Below are 17,353 nucleotides of genomic sequence, written 5' to 3'. Positions count from 1 at the left end.
AGTTTATAAGCAATTAAGTATCTTTCTACATTTAATGAAAATTAAAAGAATCAAAGAATTAATTTACTATTTCATGATTAAGAGAAGTCTCAAGTCTATACACGATAAAATGTTTGGCAAATGTAATACACATCAACACGATTGATGAGCATGACACATGTCGCGTTGTATGACATGCGTCATGCATAACCAACATGTATCGAGTGTGTGAAAGAGGAGTTGCACGAATGACAAGTGCCAAACATGCCCAAAGGGTTGTCATAACGTCTTGAAATATTTAATTGAATTATTATATTTCACGACCTATAATCGAGAAAAAAATTATACATCATTTTTGTAGATAGTTATTTGAAAGTGAACAATCAACTTTCATTAATAGAAAATCTTTAAAAAATTAATAGCTTGTTTGAATTGACTTATTTTAAGTGTTTTTATGCCAAAATAATCTATAAATATTTTTGGAGCATTTGCATAAACTTAAAAAATGCTTATAAGAACTTATTTTAAAGTTAAAAAGACAAAAATAAATTTAAAATCATAAGTCAAAAGTAACAAGCCTACCCGAACAAGGTCTAAGTTATATTCCTGCTAATAATTTATGGTCAAACTATCTTTTTTGAATTTAACTCCAAACTGAGTAATCAAATTAAATTTCGCTGACTAAAACTAAATGTAGATTTCCTCAATCCTATTTTAAGAAAATTACATTAATTAACTAGCATAATAACCAATTTAAATCTAATCGATCTACCTCTCTCTATATAATATAACATCTTCCTCTCATAGCAAACCAAGTACACTGTTCAATTCTTTCATCATGATGTGTTAGAATATTATAAGTAGTTTAAAAAGTGAGTGAGTTTCATTTTTTGATTAAATATTTATTGTGTTTTAATTTATTGTTCATTTTTATAAAGAATGTCTATTTTCTTTTTGATAATCGTTTAATTCTAATTTTTCAAGTGACAAAAATTAAGATCATAAAATCTTTTTTCATTTTTTAAATTTTGTATTAAATTAAAATCAGATAAATAAATTGAAACAGAAAGAATAATATATGTGACTAATCATAATAAACCACATATCTATTTAAAATTGTACAAAGTCATTAAGTTTATGGGTTTAAGATGTATTTATGAGTTAAAAGATAAAATAAAATGTATTTATGAACCATTTCTTGTTGGGGTAAAAAAAATCTGTTACAGCAACTATAGAATACTAGTAATATTCTGTCTACCCACTCTCTCACCTCACTTGTCACACACTATCTCCTCCTTTCCTCCAATCTTGTCTTCTCTGCATTCTTTTCTTTTTCACCCCTTTCACACTTGTCACCAGAAAGGAAAAAAAAAACAAGATTACTCTTTAGTATCAAGAATCTGTAGATATAAATGCAGCTCTTTCTGAATGAAACACCATTTTTTTAATCCTTCAGAGAGGATAGATGAATGAAGTTGTATCTTCATTTGATCAAATAAAGGTCTGTTCTTGATCTTATTCTCACTCTCCATTTCTTCTTTTTTCTTCACTTTCTTGCCCCCCCATCCCAATCCCCATTTTCTTCCTTTACCTTTTGCCTATGGGGTGGGGGGTGGGGGATCAAACCTTATGCTAACCAGACCAAATTACAAAATCAGCTAAGAAAATAAAACATTTTTTTTGCCTTTGGGGGTGGGGGTGGGGAGCTGCAAATTTGTTGTCTTTGGCCTGCTGTTAATTTTTTTTCATGAAGGGATTTTAGATTCAATGACCTCCAGCTTTTCCAGTTTTTCTTCTTTCTTTGTTTGATTTATTTTTATTTTCTGTTTTCATTTTGAATATCTGTGGAAAAAGAAAAATCAACATAAAGATAAATCTGAAGCTTCTGACACTATCCAAATCTTTTTATGACTTTTTCATCAGAAAAGAGTCACTTTTATTATGCAAAAAGGTTCTCTTTTTACCCCCTAAATCCTTATTTTTCTTTAAAATAATGATGAACTATTTTTAAAGTAGTAAAAAAAGTGAGTTCCTTTTTCTTTTCTGAACTTTTGTTGTTTCAAGGCTCGAGCAGTGAGCCATTGACTATGATGGGCTCACATAATTTTATTAATAGAGTATTTTTGAGCTCCGACTCAAATTGGAGCCTTGCAAAACTGGGGCCACTATTATGATTGGTGTCACAAATCTTTAATTTTTATGGACCATATATGTGATATATTTTGTTTTGATTGGTTTTTGGAGCTGTTACTTTTTTGTTTCTGTCGTTTGGGGCAGACTGGAATGGGAAGCTGGACTGTGAAGTTAGCTAAAATTGACTTGTTGAGAGTTACATGCGACTAAAATTGACTTGTTGAGCCCAGACTCTATTGAAAATAACTTAACCTAGAGGTAAAGAAGTCTGTAACCTTTGTGTGATAGTTATTGTTGGTTTGGTTTAATTGTGGATGAGCTTAAATATTCAAGTGCTTTTTCATTTTCTTACTCCACTTCTTTCTGGGGATAAGAGGATTAGAGGGGTAGCTTTTACTCCAAAGCACAATAATAATGACAAGTGAGGGTTTTAATGTATTTTCCTTGTTTGATGGCTTCTTGTGCCTTATTTTCAAAGTGATAACAGTAGCATTAATTGTATTTTGCCATCTGACATTTTCACTGTTTGGTTATTATTGGTGGTTGTTGAACAGCATCTTTTTGAGATAATTCCCAGTTATCTGAAGTACATTTTGGTCTAAAGGGTAATCAAGATTGCTAAAGATGGTAATCATGAGGAGTAGACTTGCCTGCTGTACAAGAGATAGAGAGATTAGCATTGACTTTGATGAAAATCAGAGTAAGCTTCCTCATCTTAGTAGTTAGAAATATTAGTTTTTGTATTATGGACGATGATGTTTCATGTAGTCGATCTCAACTTGCTTCCTGGTGAGGCATAATTTTCGGATGGAATGTCGGTTGGGTATGCAAAAGTTCCACAAAATGTTGCTCCAACAATCTCTAGTGTTTTCTCTGCTAGGTTGTTTTTTCGGTGTGGACTTAGTGGGTCATAAAAATGGAGTACATTAACATTCGTATGATTGCTATTTGTTGGTAATATACTTAACAAACAGATCAGTTGCTATAATGCTGCATCTCAAAAGAAAATTAAACGATCCTAATGCTATAATTTGAGCTTGTATTAAGTGTCATTCTCTACAATTTGTCCACGCCCTTGAAAGAATTGCGGAGACTATCGTAGGGACCTCTCATTGATATGAGAGAGCATTTGTAAAGAAGCTCTTGAGTGTTGGGTCCCTACTGCATCAATGCTCTTGTGATATGGCCCTCCCTTTTAAAGCATATGTATTTTGACCATGACATATTTAATATAGGTCACGTTTATGTCAGTAGTAAGGTAGTGATCATTGATGTCCTTCCATTCTAGGACCATAATATGAATTGTGGAGTATTCAAAGTAATATTGCCCTACAGATTTTAATGCTTCTTTCAGAAAACTGTAGAAGACAGTACTATTTTACCTATTTATTTTTTTAAAAAGGAAAGCTGTAGATGACAGAATAAACTGTATCCAGTAATTGCACTTCATAGTTAGAAAATTAATGTTTCATGTTGTTGAAGTTACTTAGTTGACTTGAGCTGGGATTAGCGGAAGTCTAGTGTGTATCTAGTCACGCCTACCACGATGCATGTGCACGGGGGTTGCCGCATCTATAGAGCTCCTGAATGAACAGTTAAATGCACCAAGAACACAACTTTTTCTAAATTGGAGTAGTTTCCTGTTTAGTTCTGCCTTGCGAGTTAATAAAGTTAATGATATCTTAGTCATCTTTTTGGATTGTTTAGCACAATATCAGGGTATTATGCCAAAAAAATTATAAGTTAATGCTAATATTTAGCTTATGAATCCGACATTTACTAACCACCTTGTTTGTCTACATGTTAAGTGTAATTCTTTGACTTCTGTGAAGCACATGTTTCTTGAATCTGAACATTGCCATGATAGTTATCTGGTGGATGCTTTAGTCTCAGTAAATTAACAACTCAAATGCTGGGGATCAATGGCTTGAAACTGCCAATGGCTGAAAAATATACTTCCTCAGTTGACAAACAAAACAGTCTTAGAGTGGGACCCAGCCCTAGTTAGGTATATTTTGAAATTACAAGTCACATGGGAGGAACTATGCTTTGAAACTTTCTTTTTTTTATTTTATAATAATTCCATAGATGGAAAGGAGAGGAATACTCTTATATTTTGAAATTATAAGCTTACTTTGTTTTTTGGTTGATCAAGAGTGTCTTATCGGCAACAGCCTCTCTCCATCATAAGGTAGTGGTAAGGTCTGTGTACACTCTACCCTTCTAGACACCACTTGTGGATTACACTGGGTATGTTGTTGTTAGTGTATTGTATGACATACATATAAGTATATGTGGTAGTGATTTATATCATTAAGCTTTCCATGCAGAGATCTGTGGTAGTTTCCCTGGTTCTTGTTTACAATTAAAATATGCTTTGGTAAAATGGCGGACCTAACTCTAGTAGTTCTTTGAAACTAAAAGCTTCACTACAATTTCATGCAAGACCTGAAGTAACTACACAGGGGACAAAGCCTGCTTTCCTTTTGTGAAATCATTACGTTTTCTATTCGTATCAACTGTTACTTCGGGAATTCTCTTTTCAGTTCGTGGCGCTTGTTTCTACTATTTTCAGCGTAACCAGCTTTGAACAGTCACTATTTTAAAAAGAAATGCAGAGCTAACTGATTTACACATCTAGTCATATTTATTTGTTATGAGTATATAAATAATATTCAACAGAAAAGTAGGAATTGTCTACTTCAATAGTTGATCTTCTTTGAAGATCTAGATCTGTATTGATGTTTTATTGGTTTACTATTCCAGTGATCCTACTTCTTGTCAAGGAGTAATTTGACAATTTCTTCATTGCGCTGATCATTTTTTTATTTCTCACATATTTAACAAAGAGAATGGTTTGCGATAAGAATATGAACATACACATACTTGCAAATTAAATATGCTGGTAGTGTCATATTTGTGCAACATTCATGCTGTATAAGTAACATAGTCAAATTGCACATTTAAGATACTTAAATTTTTAAATCTTCTGCAAGTATTTAGTTAAAAGACATATAAATTGTGCATGTTCTTGTGATCATTCTATTTATTCTTCCATCTTGCAGTCAACATTTAAGCATCACTCATTACATCTAATTAACAAGTGTTTTGTCTTGGATTAGCCTTTAACCTACCCTCCATCTGACTACTAATTTTTGATATGTTAGAAGATTTAAGCATAATCTTACTACAAATTTTAATATGACTTTCAGGAATTACAACATATGATGGCCTTGAAAGTATTTTGAACAGTCAGCCCTATGACAATCAAAGTGTCACTAGCAGAGGTGATGGAGGTGTTACAGATTCCTTGGATGATGATGACTCAAGTAGCAGTTCCAGCAACAATGTTTTTGGATCTTTCTCGTCTCACTGGACAACAATGAAGAGGGATGATCAGGGATCCGAGGAGTGGGATTTCTCAGCTAGCCCAAAACATTACTATGTAAAAGAAAAGCCGGCTTATACAACCCAGTTTTCCGATGTGGAAACAATGAAAGAAAAATTTGCAAAGTTGTTACTGGGGGAGGATGTGACTGGAGGAAGCAAGGGGGTTTCCACTGCATTAGCTCTGTCAAATGCCATTACAAATCTTGCAGGTAATAGGAGTTGCTAATTTGGTTTTGTTCTCAAGTATTGTCTTGCTAACTCTTTCATGATGCTACAATTAAAAGGTCTAACGGGCCAATAAAATAGCTCTATTAATGGCCTAGACACCACCATTATCGGAAACAAACACAAAAAGATTTAATAAAATGCAGCAAGAACTTTCTTTGTTGAAAAGATATTTCAGCAGCCAAGAGATGAAGTATCTATAAAACATGAAGATCCAGTGCTGTAGTATCAAGTAAAACTGGCATTAATTTTACAATCCAAAATCTGATTAAGAGTAAGGATCCATGAGCTGTGTCTAGGCACAAGTTTAGGTCCTGCACTGTGGAACTTATGCTGATGAGACTAGATAATACTTCTAGTGAGTAAAAGGTGTAATCACACAAGTGGGGTCTGGTGGGATGGGACAGAAAAGATTTGCACGGAGCTCAGAAATCCTTCTACAATTCTTGATCTATTTTTTGCACTTTTACTGTTCCTTTTCCCTCCTGATTTGGCATACTGATACTGGATTTGCAGCATCGGTGTTTGGAGAACTTTGGAAATTGGAGCCACTTGCAGAGGATGGGAAGAGGAAATGGAAGAGAGAAATGGAGTGGTTTCTCTCTCCTACGAACCATATGATTGAGTTGGTTCCTGCTAAACAAACTGGTTCTGATGGCCAGAAAATGGAGGTATTTGTGACTTTTAGCTATTCACTAAATAAATGTATTTCATCATAGTAAAGTTTAATGTAAGTTTTACTTGCTGTTGGACCAGATCATGGTTCCAAAAGCTCGCGCAGACATCCATATGAATCTTCCAGCACTTCAGAAGTTGGACTCCATGCTTCTTGTAGGTGGTCTCTTTAATCCTAGAAAAGTAGACGATTTCGTTTTAAGCATCAATTTGGTTCTAACTCTAAATATTGTTTCTTGAAATGCTTAGGAAGCTCTGGATTCAATGGTTAATACTGAGTTTTGGTATACGGAAGTAGGTAGCCGAGCAGAAGGAAGAAGCAGAAGTGCTGGGGAGAGCAAAAGGTGGTGGCTTCCGTCACCTCAGGTACCTATAGCTGGGCTCTCTGACTCTGAAAGAAACAAATTGTTGAATCAGGGTAAATTGGTGAATCAAATTTACAAGGCTGCTAAAGCTATCAACGAAAATGTATTGTCTGAAATGCCTGTTCCAACAATCATTAAAGATGCACTTCCAAAGGCAAGTGAGCTATGTCACTGAAGCTACTACAATGTATTTCTTTGTTCATATCACTTAATAAGACCGAGTAACAAAATCAATTCACTCTAACAGTCTGGCAGGACAAGTCTCGGGGAGGACCTTTATAGGATCCTGAATGTGGAATCAACATGTGTGGAGGTTATGCTCAATTCCCTTAGCATAAGATCTGAACACAATGCCCTTGAAGCTGTTAACAGGTTGGAGGCTGCATTACTTGCATGGAAAGAGAAAATAGATGAACATGTCTATGAAAAATCTCCAGCTCGAACATCTTGGTCTTTCAAAAAAGATCCAATATCTGAACTGGACAAGATTGAGGTGTTATCTAGCAGAGCAGAAGTTCTTCTGCAGCAACTGAAGAATAAATACCCAAACCTTCCTCAGACATTCCTCAATGTCACAAAGATCCAATATGGCAAGGTAAAATTTATGTCCCAATAGCTACATCCATAAGATCGAATTAATATGGAAAGGAGAGCCTTGTGATAAACACTACTTCATTTGTTTCAGTCTCGAGGTTCTCAATTTTTTTTATTAGTGGGGAGGAATAGAATGTGAATGGCGATTCTCAGATGAGGGAAACTATTCCTCTATAATTTAAAAGAAAACTAGAATCTTTCTGTTGATAAAGCAGCTATCACATCTGTGGTCTGCATGTTGAATTGTTTGTATCCATTCAGTTCTTACCGTACTGGGTCGTGCAGTTTGGGTCTGGGAGGTCAGTAACTTTGATATGCTACCAATTTACAAGATCTAGTTTTGAATTTCGTCATTTTGCTTTTAATTAGGGTCTTCAATAAATGGTCTAAACCAAAAAATAATATTAACATGTACTTGTCCACTAGTACAGGACAGAGTTAATTGCTATGCCCTTGAGTTGTTTCCTTAGCTTATATTGTGTCTCCCTAGTGCTATGAGGTGTGTATACCGGGTTCAGAATATCAAGACTCGAAATGAGTCATTGCATTTCATAGCTGTTGAATGTGTTCTTGATTGTTTGTTCTTCTCTTATCCTTGTAGGATATCGGATGTTCAATTCTTGAAGCATACTCTCGTGCTCTGTTGAACCTGGCATTCAGCATCCTGATTAGGATAGGAGAGATTCTGCAAGAAGACATTTTGAGCAATCCCAATTCTCCCGCGGCTTCATGCCACCTTCCTGGCATAAGAATTCCAGGATTGACAGATAGTCCTATACCTAGTCGTGTGAGGCACTCGTTGATTGATCAGATGAATAAAACAGATGGACGATCTTGTGATTCTCGTCGTACCAATGCTTCTGATATAGACATTGAGTTTGCTGAATCAAGGTTAAGTTCAGTAACTGCGACGCCAAGCCGAAGAGTATGGTGCATAGGTAGAGAAGCTTGTAGCAGTATGTCTGCTGCAAATTCACCTTGATAAGCAAAGTTTAACTTTATTAATCTTTATGTAGATATATCTTTTCCATGCCAAAACAACAGCTTTATAGCTCGAGGCTGAGTTTTCATGGATTATTATTGAAAACTTGCCCTCATTTACAATACACAAATCCAGTTGAGCATTATTATTAAGCTCCTGTTTTACCATAGATTTTGAAATTAAAATTGAAATTTGAAAATTTGAGTTGTTGAAGTCGTGATTTTTGAAACTTGAAATTTGAAAATTTGAATTTTTTTTATTAGTTAAAGAAAATGTCTTTTAAATTTAAGTTCTTTCCCCCTTATTTTTCATAATAGTTCTACTTCGTACGCTGGACTTTTGAATATGTATCATTTTCACTCGGTTAATCTAATAGACTATTGATATACATTTTATTGCAGTAATTGAGATTATTAATTATGACATCAAATTTATGAATATCATTTTCACAAGAAAGTTCATTTAAATTTCTTGCGGTTTCATCACTTGAACGATGTAATCAAAATTAACATTCATTGAATTTCAAAAATATTCTTTAAATTAATAAATATTAATTTATTGACTAAATAATACTTCTATAAAATAATAATATTTCATAATTTCAACTAGAAAGATTTTACTCTATTAATGAGCAACACATGTCGCCATTGATCTCTCCTAATTTTGCGGGTTGATGAAATCTAATGATATTCAGTAGTTTAATTGAATGTAAAGTTATTTTGCGTTTTGAATCAATATAATGAATCTTCTCATGTTATGACATAATGATTATTGTACTTTTACTTAGAATTGTTAATTAAAATTGTCCAAAAAAAATGTGTTAAGCTGCTTAAAAATAGCTTAGAATATGTTTTATTTGATGCCTTGAATTGATTGAAAAATCATTACAAAGTTACTCTATATATGCAACTTTACAAGTTATTACTTAATTTCAGTTAGAAACTAAATTTGACAAAATATGCACTTATTAATCTCATATATTAGAGGATAGATTTCAAAATAGTCCCTTAAAAATATTACATAATGTATATTTAAAATAACTTTTAGAACAAATAAATATTCTTATTATATGAAGGGTTTATTTTTGTCATTTAATTATTTAAATTTGAGTATTACTTCTTTTTTTGGTATTTTCATTATATATAAAATAATTTTCATATAACTTATCAAAATATTTTTAATAGGGACCTACAATTTCAGGATTGGACTGCTCAAATGAATAAAAGAAAGAAAGATAAGAAACGAAACTTGGTCTCATTTGGGCAAAACTCAAAGCAGTAAAGGGCTTAATACATAGTCTAGATAATTAAATTAATCATAATAAGATATGATTCTGTTCAAATGTCTAATACTATATTTTGGTAAATTTAAGTGATTGATTATGCATTAAGCTAATTTTTTTTTAAAAAAAAAACAATGTGTAACATGTGCTTGTATAAAAACTTCTTAACAGTTTCATAATTATACACCGGATAAAAATAAATATTCGTTACAGTTGTTTGGTTTGATTTTTTTTTTTTAATAATAAAAAAACTTACTTTAATTCAAGTAAAATTGTTCTCGAACACATACAGTTGGAGTTTGATCTCACAAAGTTTCATTTTGATATGAAATTTTATTTTTTCAGACAAAGGGGACGTACATTATTTCTTGATTTAATGTTTAAAAATGGGGGTTGAAAAAAAAATTAGCTTTAGATTTGGCCTTAATGATTCTAAGCTACTTGAAATGAAATTGGAAATATTGGTCTAATTCAATGAATGATGGACGTGACATCTTTTTGTTTCGAAGCATTAATTGCTTTGAAATTATTTACAGAAGATCAATTAAAAAGAAAACATTTTTTATTAGAATTTGTTCTATTTTGAAAGTTGAAACTGAAGATATTTGATTAAGAAAAGAGAGATCATATTCATCTTACCACAATTCTTAATATGATAGAATCAAATTGCAATAATATTAAACGTTCATACAAATTGGTGTTGCTAGCAAGAGGAGATTTTATATGCATTAATAAATATTCATGATATGTGTTTGTTCTTTGGATTATCTCATTCAATTATAATTACTTAATTATTTTCAAAATTAATTAATCATTCTAAATTTAAAATTATTTTTATATAAATCGAGCGCAAATGATTTTTATCGATGTAGTTGCTCTCATTGGTCCGCGGTAAAACAAAAAAGAAATCAGTAAAAATTAACCTATAGCACAAGTAACGATTAGGCACTACTCTTAATTACTTGCTTTACTATTTGATTTTTTATTTATTTTTACTTTGGTGGAAAAAAAAAACTTTGTGTGATTTTACTGTAAAAACTTATTTGTATATGGTGTTTATACCATGTTAATAGATGCATGTGTTTGTATATTTTTCTTTAGTTCTTAATCATGATTAACTAATATTCGTCCAAACTTTATTACGTTATTTATAAATACCCAATACGTGCAATTATTTAGCCATTAATTTTGAGAATCTTGGAGATGATTTTTTTTATTTTATAAAAATGTACGGTAAGGGTAAATTGTAATCACACAATATTTTATTGAAGTTATGTTTGGATATGAATTTTATTTGTAAAAAATTAATTTGTGAGTAAACATCTTTAGTATTTTGCTTGAAATAGACATCAAACAATTTTCTTTTAAAAGAAAAATATTTGTAATTATAAACACCATTTTCAGTTTTTGTTTATTTTGACGCAGCATTACATAATATGTTTATTTTTTTCTTCTTTTGGTTCATTGTAACAAAAACTCCGTGACTTTGGCGCCTAATTAGCAAAAATTTAGGCATGTGCTAATTAATTAAGAATTTGACAATATACCATGAAAACTAATTTTGCATTAAATTAAATTATATAAAATTACAAGCATTCAAGAAACAAGCTAAAAAAAATTCAACAAACTATTTTCTACAGAGACTTGAGTTTAAGCACTGCAAATGAACCATTAAATGAGTTGCTCCTCACCAACATGGATTGTGGTGTAGTGGTAAGACTGTTTCACTCTTAATCAGAGGTCTAGGGTTCGAGCCTTGGTATGGAAAAATCATGTTGGGAGCGTCATCCCCGAATGGATCCTGCAGTTCGCGATTCGAATTTCTCCACGGGTACCGAACACCGTGTGGGAAAAAAAAAGGAGTTGCTCCTCCTCTAACCAGATGTTGATTTCTAATCCTGGAATACAAAAAATCCTTGGCAAAAATTGTTTCCCTCGAATGGACCCTATAATGGGTCTTATGCAACACAAATTCAATTTAATTAAATTTTAATACGAATATCCAATATCGGATGAAAAAAGAGGCTCTATATATGGCTAAATGTTGTCTTGTTTTGGGACCTAAATTAGTTAAACAGACAATTGGGTTTCACTTTAAACGTGCATACACAAATTGGTGTTACTAGCGTGAAGAGATTTTATATGCATCAATAAATATATAATATGTGTTTGCACTTAGGTTATGTTATTTAATTAAAATTTTATTTTAAAAGAATTAATTAAACATACTAAATTTACATAATTTTATGTAAATCAAGTGCAAATAATTATTTGTTATAAAAATAAAAGGAGAGGTTTATGTAATTGCTCTTATACATCCGTGGTAAATCAAAAAAAGTAAGTAGTAAAAATTAACCTAAAGCACAAGTAACGGTTACTGTCCTCAAATTTAGGATTTTGTTACTATTCTTGAGTTAATCACAACTGCACTACTCTTAATCTATATATATATATATATATATATATATATATATATATATATATGTATTACAAAGGAGAGTGGTTTGTAATTTGGTTAAGCCAAGTGACAAGCTATGAAAAAGCCATTTGACAATTTTAAGACAAAGTTAATAAATGTTGTAACAAAAGTTTTTAATTGAAAAAATAAAAGTATTTGAATTTAAAAATATTAAACTTTCAATTTTTTTTTAATTAGCTTAAAAGTAGAAACCTATGGTTAAAGAGTTCTAAATGAACTCTTACTATTTAATAAACTTATCATTTTCAGATATTATAAAATAAATTTAAATATATTTAGTTTAAATATAAAAATATAACTACAAATAATAATGATAGCAATAATAATAATAACAATAAAGTAAAAGAAATAGTAATAATAATAATAATAATAATAATAAAGTAAAAGCAATAATAATAATAATAATAATAATAATAATAATAATAATAAACAAAGTGCACCGGGCTGCCTTTTTTTTTTAATAATAATAATAAACAAAAGAAGAAAAAGAAAGGAAAAAGAAAGAAGATAAATGAGAAAACGTAGGAGGGGGAGCGGGGTAATCATATTTTAGAAAAATAACAAATAAAAGAATGAAAAGAAAAAGAAGATAAATGAAAAAAAAAAAGAGAAAACATAGGGAGGTGGGAGGGAATATCTTATTGATTCCAAATATTTCTTTCAATTTAAAATATTTAACTTATAAGAAAAATATAATTGTATTTAATAAATCAAGGATAAGAAAGAGTAACAAAAAGATTTTCTTTTAAAAAATGGATATTATATTTGAATTCAAATTTAAATAAAATTTGATTTGTAATAGAGTCCTAACTTTTAAGCTTCATTTATATATATATATATATATATATATATATATATATATAGAGAGAGAGAGAGAGAGAGAGAGAGATAGATAGATAGATAGATAGATATAGAGAGAGTAAATGGTAAAGTTGTTGGCATGTGACCAGGAGGTTACGGGTTCAAGCTTTGGAAACAACATCTCGCAGAAATGCAAGGTAAGGCTGCGTACAATAGATCCTTATAGTCGGACCCTTCTCCGGACCCCGTATAGCGGAAGTTTTAATGCACCGAATTTCCCCAATATCAAATAAAATTTAAAAAATCATGTTAGTAATAATAATAATAATAATAATAATAAAATAAATAATAATAATAATAACAAACAAACAAAATAGAAAGAATAAAGAAAAGAAAATAAATGAGAAAAAAAAAAGGAGGAAGGGGGGGAACGTGGGGGGAAAATAAAATTATTATGCTGAATTATGAAAGAAGAGTAATCAAAAAATCTTTCATTAAAAAATTAATATAATAGTTGAATTTGAATTTAAATGAAATTTGAGTTAGAATAGAGTTCTAGCTTCTTAACCTTTATTATACATATTCCTACTATTATATATAATATCAGGCTCCCTTTTTTTTGTTATTGATCATTAATTTTATTGATTAATATATTCGCTACATTCTTCATATTTTTCATTTTCTAGAAACTCTGTATGTTTTAATATTTTAATTTTTTTATGTAGATGTGATAGTCGTATTACAGGCTAATGATTTTGCTATTATATACAAGTTTGAATTGAAGTAAGTAATTTGTTTTGTTCTTATTTTGTTTGTTTGTTTTTTGATAACCTTTAATCAAAAAATTTAGTCAAGCATTTTAGCTTTTTAAATGCTAACTTTCGTTATTATTTTTATATTATTATTTTATTAGAATAAGTATTCATATATTTTTTTGAATGAAGACAAAAAGATTGAGAAATTGATAATTCAATAACTTTTGTGAAAAGTTTTTTTATTTATTACCTTTTGACCTATTTAAGGTGGTTTTTTTAAATAACATTTACATAACCGATTTTCTATCTACTTTATTGATTAACACTGAAATTTTTATAGCCAATTCTACCACATGTTGTATATGTAAGTAATTTTTTTTTAAAACTGAATTAATATGAGTGAATTGTTTTAAAAAAATACATCTAATAGTACATAATTTGAAACTATATAATAAGTCTGTATTTAAACTCAGACTCTTTAAATTTTGATAATCTTACTAGATATATAGATCATTTTGAAACTTACCACTAATTTCAATTTATATTTGAGTTATATATTTGTAATAGATATTAAGTTGGTTAGAATTCTCCTAAAATTATAAAGGAAAAAAAAGTAAAATTCTCAATTTATCAGAAAAATAGTGTCGTTATCTCCAAAATAATGAATTCAATAAGCATTTAAATATAAAAATTTAAGTAACTTAAATTTAAACTCAACATTTTATATATTAAAATAATAATAAAAAATCAACTATTTATTATGTGTAACACACACACAAAAAAATATTTTAAGCCAAACTAGCAAAAAATAATTAAAATATAGTAGAAAAAATATACATAAAGATAAGGGGGGCGAGAGGGGGAGAGATAATACTTTAAAAATATAATGAAGTAATTAGATAATACACATATTATTGTCCATAAATTTTAAATTGAAAAGATATGAATAAAAAAATAAAAATTCAAATAATTTAGAAATTCAGGAGTAAACAAAATAACTAGATTTGATTTATATTAATAAGAAGAGCACTTAATTATTATATATTAACAATTTAAAATATGATTCGTTGTCTCTATTCATATAGATTTATTATGGGCCATAGGGGGTGGGGGAAGAGGTGGGACATGGGAAGAGAGGGAGCATTTAATATGTCCGAACAAGACATCACAATCAAAAAATTTAGAAATAATAATTTTATATAATCTATGCATCGCGACTTATATTAGTTACATGCTTTATATTATGGACGTACATTATTTCTTGACTTAATGTTTAAAAAAAAATGGAGATTGAAATATTCTTTTAGCTTTAAATTTGGCGTAGCTATATGATTTTATGCTACTTGAAATGAAATTAAAACATTGGTCTAGCTCAAAGAATGATAGACATGAAAAAATTTGTTGGTTTCTCGTGTGATATTTGGTTTGGAGCTTTAATTAATTGAATTATTTGTGCAAGACCAAATGAAGGTGAAACGTTCTTTATCAGAATTTGTTCTATTTCCTCAGTTGAATCTCAAATTTTTGATTAAAAAATCAAAGATCTTATTCATCTAACCACAATTCTTGACGTGATAGATGAAATAATATTAAACGTACATACACAAATTGATTTTACTAGCAAGAGAAGATTCTGTGTGCATCAATAAGTCCATGATATGGTGTTTGCACTTGGGTTATCTCATTCAATTAAAATTAATTAAAACTTATTTTTAAAAAAAAAATAATTAATCATACTAAATTTATATAATTTTATGTAAATCGGGTGCTAATAATTTTTTATAGTAAAAAAAAAGAGGTTTATGTAATTGCTCAGTAAAACAAAAGAAGAAAGTGGTAAAAATTAACCTAAAACACAAGTAAGGTTGATGTTAGGATTTTTTTACTACTATTTTTCAGCTAATGACAACTGCACTACTATTAATTACTTGCTTAAGTGTTGCAGTTTTTTTTTAACTTCCCAGTGTAAATGTTGGCGTGGTTAAAAAATGTTTTATGTGATTTAACCGTAAAAAATATTCGATCTTTATCTTAAGCTAATAGATACATGACATGTGTTTGTACATATTTCCTTAACTCTTAATCACGGTTTATTAACATTAATCGAAATCTTATTAAATTATTTATAAATATGTACCCAATGTAGGTAAGTATTTAGTCATTTATTTTTGAGAGATCATAGAGATGTTTTTTTATTTTATGGAAATTTGTTTTTAGTTGGCAAGCTACCCTCATTTGAGTAAGTTTAATCGGACAGTATTTGATTAAGTTATGTTTAGATATGAAAATTTATTTTAAAAACTATTAATTTTTGTGAGTAATAGTATTGTGCTTGGAATAGGCATCAAACAAGTTTTTTCTTTTTTAAAAAATATTTTAATTATAAAAGATTAATATAAATATATTAATGACCAAGCTTCAACTTGAAAATTACGACTAATTGAATAGTAACTTCTGCAGTTACTTTTTCTTTTGGTATTAAATTTTGTTTTGGGTACGATTTTTGTTGTTTTTAAACATGAATTTTACTGGGGATAAGAGATTAAAGATTGGTGATTATAAGTGATTATAAAAAATAAATTGGATTATTTTTCTCATAAAATAGTATAAAAAAGAAAAGTAAAAAGTACCAAAATTTACAGTGAAAAAAAGAAAGAAAGTAAAGAACGGTTAAGCAAAATAGGCCCTAATAAATCTCTCCATCATTAGATGCATCTGTTAATATTCCTAATAACTTAACCTCCATTACTCTTCTAAAAGTAACTGCCATTGAGACCCCCCACCCCAACCCACCGCCGTCATCATATATTAATCCTATTAGTTAACACTAATTACTTACTTAAAAAAAAAACAGGTCTACTTTGAACAAGTGAGAAAAAACTGCAAGATTCACTAAGACATACAATATCTCTCTCTACTTGTCTTCTCAATCAAGGTAAATTATCCTTAAACTAATTCTATCTTTAGTACATTAACCATTTCATGTTCTTATACTAATTTAAGCTACTACTATTTGTTACTTAAGTTTACTTAGCCTCATGTTAGCTTATTTTGTATTTTCTTGTAAAAGATATTCAACAATGGCTAGTGTTAGCTACTATTCTGCTTCAAAATTGGAACCAAATGTTCAATTATAACATTATAACATTATTTAGTCTCATGTTAGCTCATTATTTTTTCTTCTTTTTTGGTTCATTATAACAAAAACTCCGTAACTTTGGCGCCAAGATTTCTGAGTATCCACTTTTGTCGCCACGAGTTTAAGTTGCTCTTATATTTGCGAATGTGCTAATAAATCTGATTAATCAAGAATTTTGATAACATATTTTTTTTATAAAAAAATAATCTATTTTGATCGAGATTTAGTCAACCTTTGAGAAATAAACTACTATTGTTCTTGAAGTTTTTGCACGGATCGCTTTATTTTGGGTGATCTTTGATGTATATCTAAAATATGATGGTAAATAATTTTTGTCTATATGAGTTATTTTTTTTTTTATTTATGACTTAATTTCGTCCGGCATAAGTTTAGAAAACTTTACCTTATACGACATAAGTTATGTAGGAATTAAGTTATCTGACATAAGTTGTGTAGTATATAATTAGCTCGGTATAAATTTTATAGGAATATTATGATATTGAAATATAAACTTATGTCTGATAAAAGTTATTAGTTATTTTGGTGTGAGAGTA

General features: G+C 29.7%; 1 protein-coding gene across 6 annotated transcripts; it reads left to right on the top strand.

The window, feature by feature from the left end:
- The first annotated feature begins 1,233 nt into the window (after positions 1-1,233).
- LOC129889538 (rop guanine nucleotide exchange factor 14-like) lies at positions 1,234-8,512 on the top strand. Of its 6 annotated transcripts, none has more exons than XM_055964883.1 (9): positions 1,234-1,480; positions 2,257-2,370; positions 2,717-2,812; positions 5,325-5,711; positions 6,244-6,398; positions 6,484-6,558; positions 6,652-6,921; positions 7,015-7,362; positions 7,963-8,512. In XM_055964883.1, the coding sequence occupies exons 3-9, from the start codon at positions 2,737-2,739 to the stop codon at positions 8,341-8,343; spliced, it is 1,692 nt and encodes a 563-aa protein (XP_055820858.1). In that variant the 5' UTR covers positions 1,234-1,480; positions 2,257-2,370; positions 2,717-2,736; the 3' UTR covers positions 8,344-8,512. The 6 variants fall into 6 exon arrangements, with proteins under 6 accessions (XP_055820858.1, XP_055820856.1, XP_055820859.1 ...); XM_055964881.1 differs by having other exon boundaries at positions 2,667-2,812; XM_055964884.1 differs by lacking the exon at positions 2,257-2,370.
- The last annotated feature ends 8,841 nt before the right edge of the window (positions 8,513-17,353 follow it).

The sequence above is a fragment of the Solanum dulcamara genome, chromosome 5 (assembly GCF_947179165.1).
Source record: "Solanum dulcamara chromosome 5, daSolDulc1.2, whole genome shotgun sequence".
Taxonomy (NCBI): Eukaryota; Viridiplantae; Streptophyta; class Magnoliopsida; order Solanales; family Solanaceae; genus Solanum; species Solanum dulcamara.
The sequence above is the reverse complement of the archived record's forward strand: the minus strand, read 5'-3'. Positions and strand labels throughout refer to the sequence as shown.

Excerpts from the sequence above, each read along its gene's own strand:
- LOC129889538 (XM_055964884.1), top strand. The coding sequence starts at position 2,737 with ATGGTAATCATGAGGAGTAGACTTGCCTGCTGTACAAGAGATAGAGAG. Across the intron at positions 6,399-6,483 it reads CTGATGGCCAGAAAATGGAG|ATCATGGTTCCAAAAGCTCG; the intron begins GTATTTGTGACT and ends CTGTTGGACCAG. Across the intron at positions 6,922-7,014 it reads TTAAAGATGCACTTCCAAAG|TCTGGCAGGACAAGTCTCGG; the intron begins GCAAGTGAGCTA and ends TCACTCTAACAG.